The sequence below is a fragment of the Chanos chanos genome, chromosome 9, assembly GCF_902362185.1.
Source record: "Chanos chanos chromosome 9, fChaCha1.1, whole genome shotgun sequence".
Lineage (NCBI taxonomy): Eukaryota > Metazoa > Chordata > Actinopteri > Gonorynchiformes > Chanidae > Chanos > Chanos chanos.
The window spans coordinates 33,194,967-33,207,033 of record NC_044503.1 but is presented as its reverse complement, the minus strand read 5'-3'; the positions used below and the strand labels follow the sequence as shown (position 1 = coordinate 33,207,033).

General features: G+C 40.4%; 1 protein-coding gene across 1 annotated transcript; it reads right to left on the bottom strand.

Moving 5' to 3' along the window:
• Positions 1-821: 821 nt before the first annotated feature.
• On the bottom strand, positions 822-2,534 carry riiad1 (regulatory subunit of type II PKA R-subunit domain containing 1). Its single transcript, XM_030785464.1, has 4 exons — positions 2,454-2,534; positions 2,185-2,261; positions 1,887-1,933; positions 822-904 (listed from the first exon to the last, which is right to left on the bottom strand). Exons 1-4 carry the CDS (start codon positions 2,532-2,534, stop codon positions 822-824), a joined length of 288 nt encoding a protein of 95 aa, XP_030641324.1.
• Between the last annotated feature and the right edge of the window lie 9,533 nt (positions 2,535-12,067).

Below are 12,067 nucleotides of genomic sequence, written 5' to 3'. Positions count from 1 at the left end.
ACCTGCCCAGGGTGTTTCCCCGCCCTTTCGTCCAATGAATGCTGGGATAAGCTCCAGCATCCCCCGCAACCCGAATTAGAATAAGTGGCTTAGATAATGAATGAGTGAATGAGATTTAAATAAAACATTAAGCTCTTGCTTTGTTTCAAAGTAACATAAATATAATATAATATAATATAATATAATATAATATAAACACAAATAAAATATATATATAATGGTCTAAATAAAATAATTCAATATTTCATGTAGCATTACATAACTGGACTCATTTAGAATGAGTATAGTCATTTAAAGACACTAGCTATACAATAACGTTAATATTTACATTGAGAGAGATAGGCCTACATATTTGTCACAAAACAAAGCTGCACTCTCAACAAAATTACAAACAAATCCAGTTATCCATTTTATTCAAACTCACACCGACATGTTTGATATATACAGACAGTACAATATTCCAGTGATTGCAAAATGTCACTCAGACATCTATATTGTGCAACCTATTGCACTTAATGAACCATATTCTATCTACAAAAATAATGAGAAGACGAATTTGGTCCGGTTACTGTGTCTAGACAAATTGGCAGTAACGTTCTATATCTGTCCCTGTAGGCTTCCCGTACAAACAAGTTGTTACCTGCTTCTCCCCAAGCGCACCAACGTTCTAAATGAAGCCAATTATCTAATGCCGTTAATTAGAGACTGGAACATTGCCTTTGCAGAGGTGCAAATCTACCACACGAACCGTGGATGGAGGGAAAAGATGTGCTCACAGAGGCATTTATTGCTGTAAAAAGTAGTAAAACAAAATAAAGATTTTATTGAATATTTGGGTTTTGTTTGGTCGGGGCTCTCAAGCGGGAAAGGATTCTGTTTGGCAGGTTCGGGTCGGTGAAATGATCTGGAACAAATGAAAAAGGAGAGAAACAATCATTCTATTTGATTTCTTTTTTTTTATATAATAACATCAGCTTAACGTAGATGATGGATCCGAATTTCATGTTCTGGAGATAGAATTCGTCAGCACAGTTCTGTTCTAGTCCAACACTAATACATCTGATAAGACCAGTCAATGGATTTTCGATTTACTGTTTAGCCGAATCAGATACGCAGCTGCTCGGACAGCTAAATCGAGTTAAATCCAATCAAAAATTGAAAGTGAAAACATGCACATCCGCCAATTAGACCCGAACTGGCAGTCAGTTTGTTTGAGCTTAGTTAGACTGAATTTGGGCACTAAGAGGGCCAGTGGTGAAATACGATATTAAATAATATAAGGCAAAGATTTACTGCCGATCATGTTGCTACTGGTCATGAAGTGTTGCCAACATCTTGCTGTGAACTAAAACCTAACTGAATTCTCCCCACTATTCCAGCGCCAAGTACAGACTTGGAGTTAGACGAATCGTGCATTCGTCAATTCAAACTCCTGGGTTATTTGAATACTCCGTCTTTAGAATAGTGTTTGAATGGCGTATTAGCGATACGTCATCGGACACAACCAATAAGAATTGGTGGGAAAGTGAGGAAATGAGGGTTCTGAAACCTAGATCCCGAAGTGAAGTTGTGAGAACGAGAAAGAAAAGGGAGACCGAGTAAGAGAATACTGTATGCTATCGGTACCTCATAATTAGAGCAAGAAAACACAGAATAGGCTAAACCAGCGGTGCTGAAGTAAAATGGGTGCAAGATAAAGTAGACCCAGCAAGTAAATGGATTTGAAGAACTCTAGCTGCAACGTTTTACTCCACTAGCCTACTATTCGTAAAGCACAGTTACGAGTTGAAGTCATAGATATCGTACGGAAACTAGGAACGTCGACAAACGAATGTACTCTGCCTGGCCGAGGATTCCACAAGGGCGTGTGCATCTTGTCAGCTCACCTGCGGCAAACTCTCGAATATCAGTCGGCCTCTTCAGCAATACATCTCTGGAATAAGAGAGAGAGAGAGAGAGAGAGAGAGAGAGCGAGAGAGAGAATTTGATTTGCACAGCGTGAGTGTTGATAGGAAGTGAAGTGACAAATAATTGGACAATTCAGGTAAACAAACAGTTTGAGATTTTAAATTCCAACTCAGAGTATAAAGTTGATCAAGGGCATCTATTTCTCGTTAGGATGGTAAGGATAGAGATTTTGTAAGGATATTGATAGCAGACAAGAGCTAAGTACGGTAAACCCACCTAAGAAAATCACGCAAGAGCGCTTCCACCTCTGGATGAGCGCTCAGATATTTTTCATTTGCAATTCTCGTCTTGATCTGAGTGAAAACGTAACAAACAGCAGACTAAAGTAAATCATGTTGTAACCGCATTGGAAAAAAACACCAACGCTACCGTTAGCAAACGTGTCGTAAAGTTTGTTTACTTTTTCGAGCGAACCTCCCCCAAAGAGATATTATAAGTCCTCGTTGAAGCATTTTCTAATAGACATTAATAACTGAAAAAACTACCTTAAATTGTCGGAGTTTTTCTTGCTGTTCTGGACTTAATACACTGATGTCCAGCTTCTCCAGGCCGATGTTATCAGCCATGACTCTCACAGCCTGTTCTTTGTCATCTGTTGTTGACAAGCCACTCAAACGTTGCCGGGCAACGACCTCTCCTTCAAATCGCCAGTGGCTCGCTCCTTTCTTTTCGTACTGTCGCCCTCTAGTGTTGATGTTGCGTACAGGGGCGAGTAGTATCATTCTTATTCTGGAAAGAGTATTCATAGTCTTTAAATATTTTTCCTATGTGTTTTTAGTTTGTTGATTTCTCTGGCAGAATGAGATATGGCTCAATCTGTGTCATGTCTTATTCTAATTTTAGGATTTAATCTCTGATTTTTAATTGTAGGTATTGCGTGTGTGTGTGTGTGTGAGAGAGAGAGAGAGAGAGAGAGAGAGAAATTAATCCACGGAGTGTCATATCTCCTGGTCTGCTGTTAGAGACATAAGATGTGTGAAGTGCAAAACTTAACTCTACACTCTACACTTCCATTAGATGGAGATCATAAAACATCATTTTGTAGAGGTCTGTAAGTTGGCAAAAAAGATGTGGATCTGTAATATGCTCTTGCTCCAACCTGGTGAGGTGACAAAGTGACCTACACATTATTTTTGGCTGTCTGACTGCTGTCCTGAAAATGGTGTGAGGTCTATCAATAATTGGTAAATGGGGGGGGGGGGGAGACATGGTATCCATGGTATCTCCTATCTAGAAATCTGACCTAAAGTCTCACCCAATCAGATGCTTGACTCAACAGAGCCAAGTCCAGGTAACAGACGAACAGGTTAAACCGACTGTCCGGCAGCTGTAAACAATCGTTACTGTGGTTTCATGTTACTGGAACTGTGTCTCCTCCCTGTTAATTAAAGAGCAATAGCCTTAATAAAAGTCAAGTCATGTTTTGCTTATGTTTAAGTAACTTAATCAACAGCGGCACAGCCCAAAGTGAGGCTGAGAGTAGATAAGTTAATATGATAACAATAAGTTACTGACAGATGTGCTGAATGTAAGAGCCCTCACTCATACGGCAATGCTTGTAAACGAATTTGCATCATTGAAGTACAGGCAATGTGTGGAGATCGACGTGACTGTTTCGCTCCACTTGGTCACATACAATTTAGTGCACTGATCACATCCTCTTAGCCTACAGCATGCAGCCTGGATCCCATCCTCACAAAGACTGTTAGAGAAAGAAAACTGTTTACCGTCAATTAGCGGACCATTGTTACGCATGATAAATTCATCTTTATGCCTTGTACACGTTCCCAGAGTGTTTAATCTGGCTGTTGTTTAACCACTTGCTAAGAGATCAGATCTTAATCCACGTAATCTGTCTAACCACACAACTACTTCACATCTTCCTTTGTTTCCAAAACCTTTGAGAAGGCTGTTGCCGATAACTTATGATCTTTCTTGGAGTGAAATGATAAGGCTTTAGACCTCACCGGAGCACATATGCTCCTCTTGTTAAGTTCTTTGACGACTTTCTCCACAACTCAGATTCTGGCTGCATAACACAACAAAATACCACATCTATCAGCAGGGTTTTGATAGGCCGTGATGTTTCAGATGAAAAATATTGAATATAAACAATTCAATATTTTGAATATAAACAGTAATGCTATGATGAAACAGAACGTGGATACATCCTCTGAGTTGATGTTTTATTTCTGAAATCTGTTTCAAAGAGGTAAACCAAATTCCAAATCAAGAGTTCAGCAAATCGTATGTCAGAGCAGGACAGTTACCAAAACCCAGAAATGTCAGACAGAGTATCAAATCCAAAAGATCAGAAAAAGGTCATATGCGAGAACATCTATAAAATTGTTTAAAAAAAACAAACAAACAAACAAACAAACAAACAAACAAACAAGAAAACTATGGCTCAGTACCTGCGAGAAAACACAACTTGGTGAACTTGGAAGCTGATGTTACAAATTCTGCGCTCAAATTAATTTCAGTGGACCCATTACATCAATTTGTCAGCAAAACTGAACTGCTGATAGCTACAGAAAAACACATAATTAATGTCGTCACATCTTTTAAGCTGAATACGTGCAAATGTGAATAGAAATGAGCTTATAAACAACAATAACAATAACAGTAAAATAGAAAGTGCACAATAAATACAAACATAAAGCTATTTATCATAAAGTGTCTGAAGCAAATTAATTCTTTGAAGTGTCAGCAAAATTTGCACAGAATTGATTTCGAGTACTAAAATAGAAGCACTGTTATTAGAGGAGTTAGTGTAACTATGTATGTCGAAGACAGCTAACAAAAGAACTGCTCCTAGTGTGCGTGTGTTCACTGCTCCTAATGTGCGTGTGTGTGTGTGTGCGTGTGTGTAGGATAGGTCAAATGCAGAGACTGAATTTCACTGCTCCTAGTATGTGTGTGACCAATAAAGTACTTCTAAGTTTAACGCTTAGAGTTTAAGGTATGGCATAATACTTTCCTTGGGGTCATTCAAGGTCATAATTCATCTCCTAGATTAAAATTTCCAATAACAACAAACGCATCAGAGCAGCGATGAATTCTAAGGCCGGTTGTTATAATTATTCCAGCAACTGAGAATAATGGAGAATTTTTCTGTTTCATACCGTGTGCAAATTAGTCTTTATAACAACATTCACGCAATCTAGCGACTGTTCCAGCAGTCAATGGCAGCGTTCCTATGGAAAACAGTTGGCAGCTCTGTCTGTTAGTATTAATACTTCAGGTCCACTTATTTTTAAGGCAGTTGCTACTGACGTCCTTTACCCCTCCAAACCCCCCCACCCTTCACACTTGCACCCCATTCCTGAAAAATTGCTGGGACAAGAGTGTTCACACATGACCTGAAAATCCTAGAAAGGCAGGATGTGAAAGGACACTTGGTTTTGGACAAAATGTAAAAAGTGAGAGAGCTTGAATTTTCTGGAACAGACTTGGACTGAATTAGACGGACAGACAAGGAGACGAGGTCGATCTGGTCGTAGAGGTCGGAGCGTCCGAGTCGGAGATGAGGGGACTGCTCTCAGCTGGGGTGCTTTGGTTCGCCCCATTCTCAGGAACCTGGTTCATCGCTTTTAGCACAATCGACCCTTTCTGCTCTTCAGCTGCAGAGTTCGGAGAAATCTGTTTCTGCCAGAAGTCCAGAAGCCTTTGGCAATGTCTGTCAACAGATCAAAAACACAGACAACGCCATCGTTTTTCTTTTCTTGTTCATCAAGACTTTTTTTCAGCCGTTGGGTCTATCTCTCCTAGTTGATTTAACTTAAAGGTTTATGAATTTTCAAGCCGTAAAAGTTCACCGCTGCCACATTCAGGTGACTTTTTAGCGCAACAGTATAACTCACATTTGGATATGTTTAGCGTTGTAGATACACAGGATCAGAAAGGCTGCAATAATTACAGCAGGGATGATCCAAAGCAGAGAAGTCCCTATAACACAGTAGAGGAGGGAGAGGATGACAGATTATAATTCATTACTATATTCATTTTACATACATTAACAATGTATATATTACTATATGAACAGCATAATAACATAATTTATACATTGCTGATCCTCAAGGATAAATGATATGAACTGAAATCCTTCGTTAGGGTGATCCTTCGTTGTGATAGGAGAAAAAAATGGTTGGCTGTAAAATATAACGACATTTTACTAATTCCTTGGGAATCACTGTTGAAGGCCCTCACTAATATGGAACAATATCCTTTAAATAAACATTAAAGACAACATAAAATCGAATGAATCATTTAAGAAAGTCAACGGACGTTCTTTTGTTTGGTTTCGAAGTGTCAGTGTTAATGACCTCTCTTCTGGATGGGTCATTTAAACACAAATCCAATTTTTCCACCCTCATTAATCATGAAAACTGTCCTCTCTAGCTTTGGTTCTATTGACCTGCTCGGTTCTAGAATCCTCCCTCCTGGAGGCTATGCACCGACACTGTCCTTTTTCTCATGAACTGTCTGGGTGCAGCAATAACTAGGGCTGTGGTCGAATAGTCAAAAAAAGTTCGTCCTATGCCTTCTCTCCTAACCACTCTTCTTTGACCTCCATGGAAAATGTCATGAGGTCAAGGAAAAATGTGCAGGAGAATTCATAAGGACTTAGGGAAAAACAACCGCAGTGCCAAGAGAATACGACCGTTCCTATGGAAAACAGTTGGCATGAAAATAACTCTTTATGCAATTTTGGCAAGATAGGCATAACAGGTTAGGCCTACAAATCTACCACTGTACATATCATTATTCTTAAGTTTCAAACACGCTGAATTAAACACATCAAGTCGGTCATGTTGATCGCTTGTTTTCGTGAACGGCTGAATGGTGCATCCCTTTCAACAATGCTGCCACGAGGAACTGTGGGATGACATTATCTCCTTTCCTTTCGTAAGGGATGGTCCAGTGTACCTTATGCTAAAGGAGATAAGAAAGGAAGCATTGAAGCACCTTTCCTTTGCATTTAGAGAAGTGTGCGCATGTGCAGAATGGGCAGCTGGGACAGATCGGGCACCTACAAAGACTATTCGACTGCAGCTTAAGACTGAACTTCATTCTACCAGCATTATCAGCATGGGTTCCCTTTTAAGGCAGTCACGAAGGTAGCCCCGCCCCTTTTTAGGGGCCATCCACAAATAAATAAACCTAAACGTGTAGGGAGGTAATACATTTCCCTCCCTAAACACCAAATTTAGAGGGTTTTTCTAGGGCTCGTTAGGAACACTTAACCAGATTTCTCACTCATTCACTCACTTTCAAAGCCGCTTATCCTAAATAGGGTCAAGGGGGTTGCTGGAGCCCATCCCAGCGTTCACTGGGCGAAAGGCAGGGAAACACCCCGGACAGGTCGCCAATCCATCGCAGGTAAGACGCACAGGCAAACACACTCTCACACACATTCATAACTAGGGGCAATTTAGTGTCTCCAGTTCACCTGACCTGCATGTCTTTGGACTGTGGGAGGAAACCGGAGCTCCCAGAGGAAACCTACACAGACACGGGGAGAATGGGGGGAACCCGGGACCCTCCTGCTGTGAGACGACAGCGCCGCCCACTGTGCCACCGTGCTACCCTCAGATTTATCAGTAAAGACTGATTTGTAATATCGTACTGTGATGTATTTAGCGTTTGTTTTGTTATCAAGATCACCTGACTAGGTTTGGGTCATTAATGTGTGATTATGGAATTTAAATGACGTATGATGTGATAAAAGACCAAAGCAGAAATAAAGAAGTATGACAGGCATATGACTACATAGCAGGCATATGACTACATCACCCATAAGGCTTTGAGATAACACAATTACTTACAGTCAAAACCATTCACATCAGGTGGGGTTTTTTTTTCACCAATTCCAGAGGTGTTCACAGCTAAAAAAAAAAAAAAAAAGATCAGCAAAAACCTGAACACAGTTGTACAAATCAAACTCTAGACCACACCTGAGTAATGTCACTCTAAAAGCTAATCCTCACATTCATGAAATTCATTTTCCTCTCATAAACATTCTGCTAATTGTTTTTATTTGTGTGGTGAAGTGTTCAGGTATCACTTACCTGTATAACTGAACTCTTTCTTGGACTGAAAGTACAAAGAGCTCAACGTTAGAACTAACAAGCTGGCGTGAAAATCATGTAAAGCTGACATGAAAATCTGCGTTTTTGTGGAATTTATTGAAATCGACAAATTCCATAGATCTCCTACCAGAGGTGAAATGTGGTCTATGATCAGACGAAGCCCATCCACACAGAATCTGGTCGTAAGGTTCTCGGGAGTCACCTGGACCACTGGCCAAATTGTGTTCAGCTGCGCTGGGTTGCCGTTAGCAACCAAACCCAGTCCCTAACATCACATAGAGACAATAACACAGAACACAATTGCCTTCACTTCTTCAGTATTTTTCCTGGCCTGAACTGCTGCTGAGGACATCACATGTTGCGATTTGAAGTATCTTTGTGGCCTGGATTGTATCCCGTGTTAATTATTATATATTTTGGGAACATACTGCATTCAAACCACAGATGTATCATTATATAATTATTCACTGCTAAGGTCCAGAATGCCCTCTGATTTGGACGAATGCATGTTTCACATTTGACGACGTGAAACTAAAGCATACGCTTAAACGCTTTGGGCAACACGAACGCTGAAAACAGAAAGAGACAGTGTCAGATTGAAATTACTCACAGGTAAATGCCATCCCTGCTCACAGTTGAGATTCCAGAGGAAATCCCTCGGGACACAGTCTGGCACTGTGTATACGTATCCACCATCTGTTCGAATGGCCTCGCAAGTCAGGTTGACGACCTGCACACCTGAGCCGCACAGTTCTGCCTGTTAAACACGAGAGGGGGAAAAAATCCATACATAGCATGAGTCTTGCATAAGCCAGTAGAGTACACAGCAACTTTTAAAGAGTACACAGCAACTTTTTCCCTAAGTTTTGATCAAGTTTTCATCAAGATTCAACTTAGAAGATGTGGGAAGCAGTCTTGGCACAGAGTGGGGTATTTTAAGTTAATGTTATTTGGATCCAAGGTTTGAGTTGATGGCAACCCGACTTGGCTGTAGATTCTTGAAGATGTTTCATCTCTCATCCAAAAGGGCTTCTTCCCAAGGCCAGTTGCCCTTCACTCAGCCCTTCTTGGATAACTATGATCCGGATGACAGAGAATCTTCACAGACGTCATTTGGATCCTTGTAACTGAACACTCTACCCCGCCACCATTCGCTACTGAAAAGATCAAAACTGCTTCTTAATAGGCAATTTGTGATGAAACTTAGATTACTCACAGCCATTACTATGACGAATTGTTGTGTTAATCCATCCATAATCAGAGGAAGAAACAAGCGGACTACAACACCGAGGAAATCCAAAGTCGCCCACATTACTCTGAAAGGACAGCGTGTGAAAAATGACACATGCTTTGCGTCTTTTATTCTACTGTTTTCACTGTCATGTAAAACAATAAAAAGTTTATGAAAGCCACATAACCGACATGTGTGTCTGTCAAACACACAACCTCTGCATATTTTCCCAAATACTGAGACCGTGTTAGACATGTTTATATCGCTACTCCAAACCATATGAGGGCAAAAAAAAAAAAAAAAAATCACGTTAATTTTTATTCTATTAACAGGTCTCACGCGCTGCATTCGGCCACTCATAAACTCTGTTCCTTCATTTTATTTTTGAGTGCAGCCCAAAAACATGCAGAACTGAAGAGAACAGCAGAGAAATCGTGCTAACGTTACCTGGCTGGGGTGTGCTCGCGTTTAAAATTAAAGCTACATTGTTCATACATACATTGCGTCATAGAAAGAGTGCACAGCACCAACAAGCTTACTGTTCCTTAGGTGTAAATCTGTTTCGATGTACACTTACCGATCAGTAAGCATGTTGGGACTCTCTCTTAATGGCATCACAGTCCTCGTACCAACGTAATTTCATTCATTATTAAGTTGAACTGACTGGCTTTCAAAAAGTGGTGGGCACATGTCGCCGTGTGACGCCTATTACAAAAGATGTGCAACGAAACTAAAGTCTCTCGCACAATAAGTGCTCTAACGCTCTCTTTCTCTCTCTCACTGTTGTCGGAAAGGAATCAATAAGGATAGCTGCAACTTATTGGTACTTTTGATATCATGTTTCATTCAGCTTTAAGTTAGCTGCAGCCGACTTTGTCGGCTCGTAACGCAGAACAAGGATTAAACCTCTTAAATCTATCTTTTATCCTGAAATAACAACACATAATGACATGACTGCGTCTTCGCAGTTCAAATTTTTTCCTACCTTGAGCCCACGGAAGACTTTTGCAACTGTATAACTATGTAGATACTGACGATAAGTTTTCCAAAACACTACAGATCATAATACACGCCGCTTCCTTCCTTGACACTTCCACCGGTCACGTGCAGCTAAAAGTGAGTCACTTTACAGCTATGCACTAGGTAGCCTACTTTTCCTGTAAACATAAACTATGTTGTGTAGGCATACGTGACATATCTCATATATTCTTAAATATTTCATACATTCTATTTTATCACAACCTGTCACAAGTATTAAACACTTGCAAGGAGTACATGCATGGTGAAAGTAACAGTAGCAATGACGTTTCTCATAAACGTTTGACGCGGTGAAATAGGTGTGTTAAAAAACCGTTTCAATCATAACTCACCTCTGAATTCAGTGTTGAATGTTCATGGAACTTGCTCTGAGCAAAGCAAACTAGGAGCGCGACCCTGTATACACCTGATTCAGTTTTATAAAAGTATTTAATCTGAGTAAAACTGACTCGTGTTGCCAAACAAAAATTGGCGTGGTTTCGTTGGGCCATGTGTGTGCGAGTACGCATGTGTGTTTGTGTTTTTTTTCTGGCTCGGCGTTCATACACAGTGGCGTCTTAATTAATTTACTTTCTGCGGAGCCATTTTCTGCCCCTTTGTGTTTAAGCTTCATTAGCACTCATATAAACGAATACTGTACGAATTGGAGCACTCTGGTCATTTTATTTATGTCATTTTACTTTTACCCAGCCAGTCGTTCTTCTACGACCTGCTAAGGATGCTTCCTCAAATCTCAAACTCCCCGTCTCGTCTCGCCCCGCCCCATCTCACCTCACCCCACCTCACCCCACTTCAGTAACACCCGCCCCCTCTCCAACAGCAAACACTTGCACTGTCTCCCTGTTCTTCCTCTCTCTCTTGTCCCTCGCATTTCTGTTGTTTGCGGTGAGGTTCACGTCTCCCTTTGAAAACTTATTTCTCTCGTCGTGATTCACGAGACATGAGTCATGACCCTGAGTGCGACGGGGGATGCTTTTGTTTTGATTTGTGGTCCCCAGACATCCTCTTGCTCATTCAGTTAACTCTGGCTCTGAGCTGATGACAACAGTGTCCATTAATCTGTTGTGTAGGCAGTTCAGTGGTAGATTACTGTTAGAATTTCGCTGTAAATTTACACAGTTTGCCACAATGTATAAAGCATGAGTATTTTTCAAGCTGATCATTTTCTCCAGCAAATTCCAATTCCATGTCACCCTATAGTAGTAATGAGAGACAAAAATATTCACCATCTTGCTGTTTTTTTTCATGTGTGCATTTGTGTGTGTATGTGTGTTTTTTGTTTTGTTTTTTAATGAGCATTACGATCAGGAGATGATAACTGATTCAACAAGTTACATGCTGGAGATCCTTCCTACTACCATCAAAACTCAGAGTTATAAGCAGGCCAGTAAAAGTGGATACGAATTAGTCAAGCCTTCTAGTTACATGTCAGGTGGCAACAGAAGACACCTGCAGCTCACATCAAAGAACACATTAAAAGTTGCTGTAACCTCTCATAGACAAATGCCGTTTTCTTCCTTCACCATGACAGCTCCATCTTGATGTTTGTATTCCCCCACAGAAATGACAACAAAATTACGCTCGAAAGATTACCGTTCTACTTATTCCAATTTGTCGTTACCTGATTGACTGATTCTCCACCCAATCTGCTTGTGTTTTTAAATAAAGGCGTGTTTACAGTTTACGATGTCATTTTCCTAACATTGCCGTGCCAGCCAATTGTTTATCTTGTTTTTGA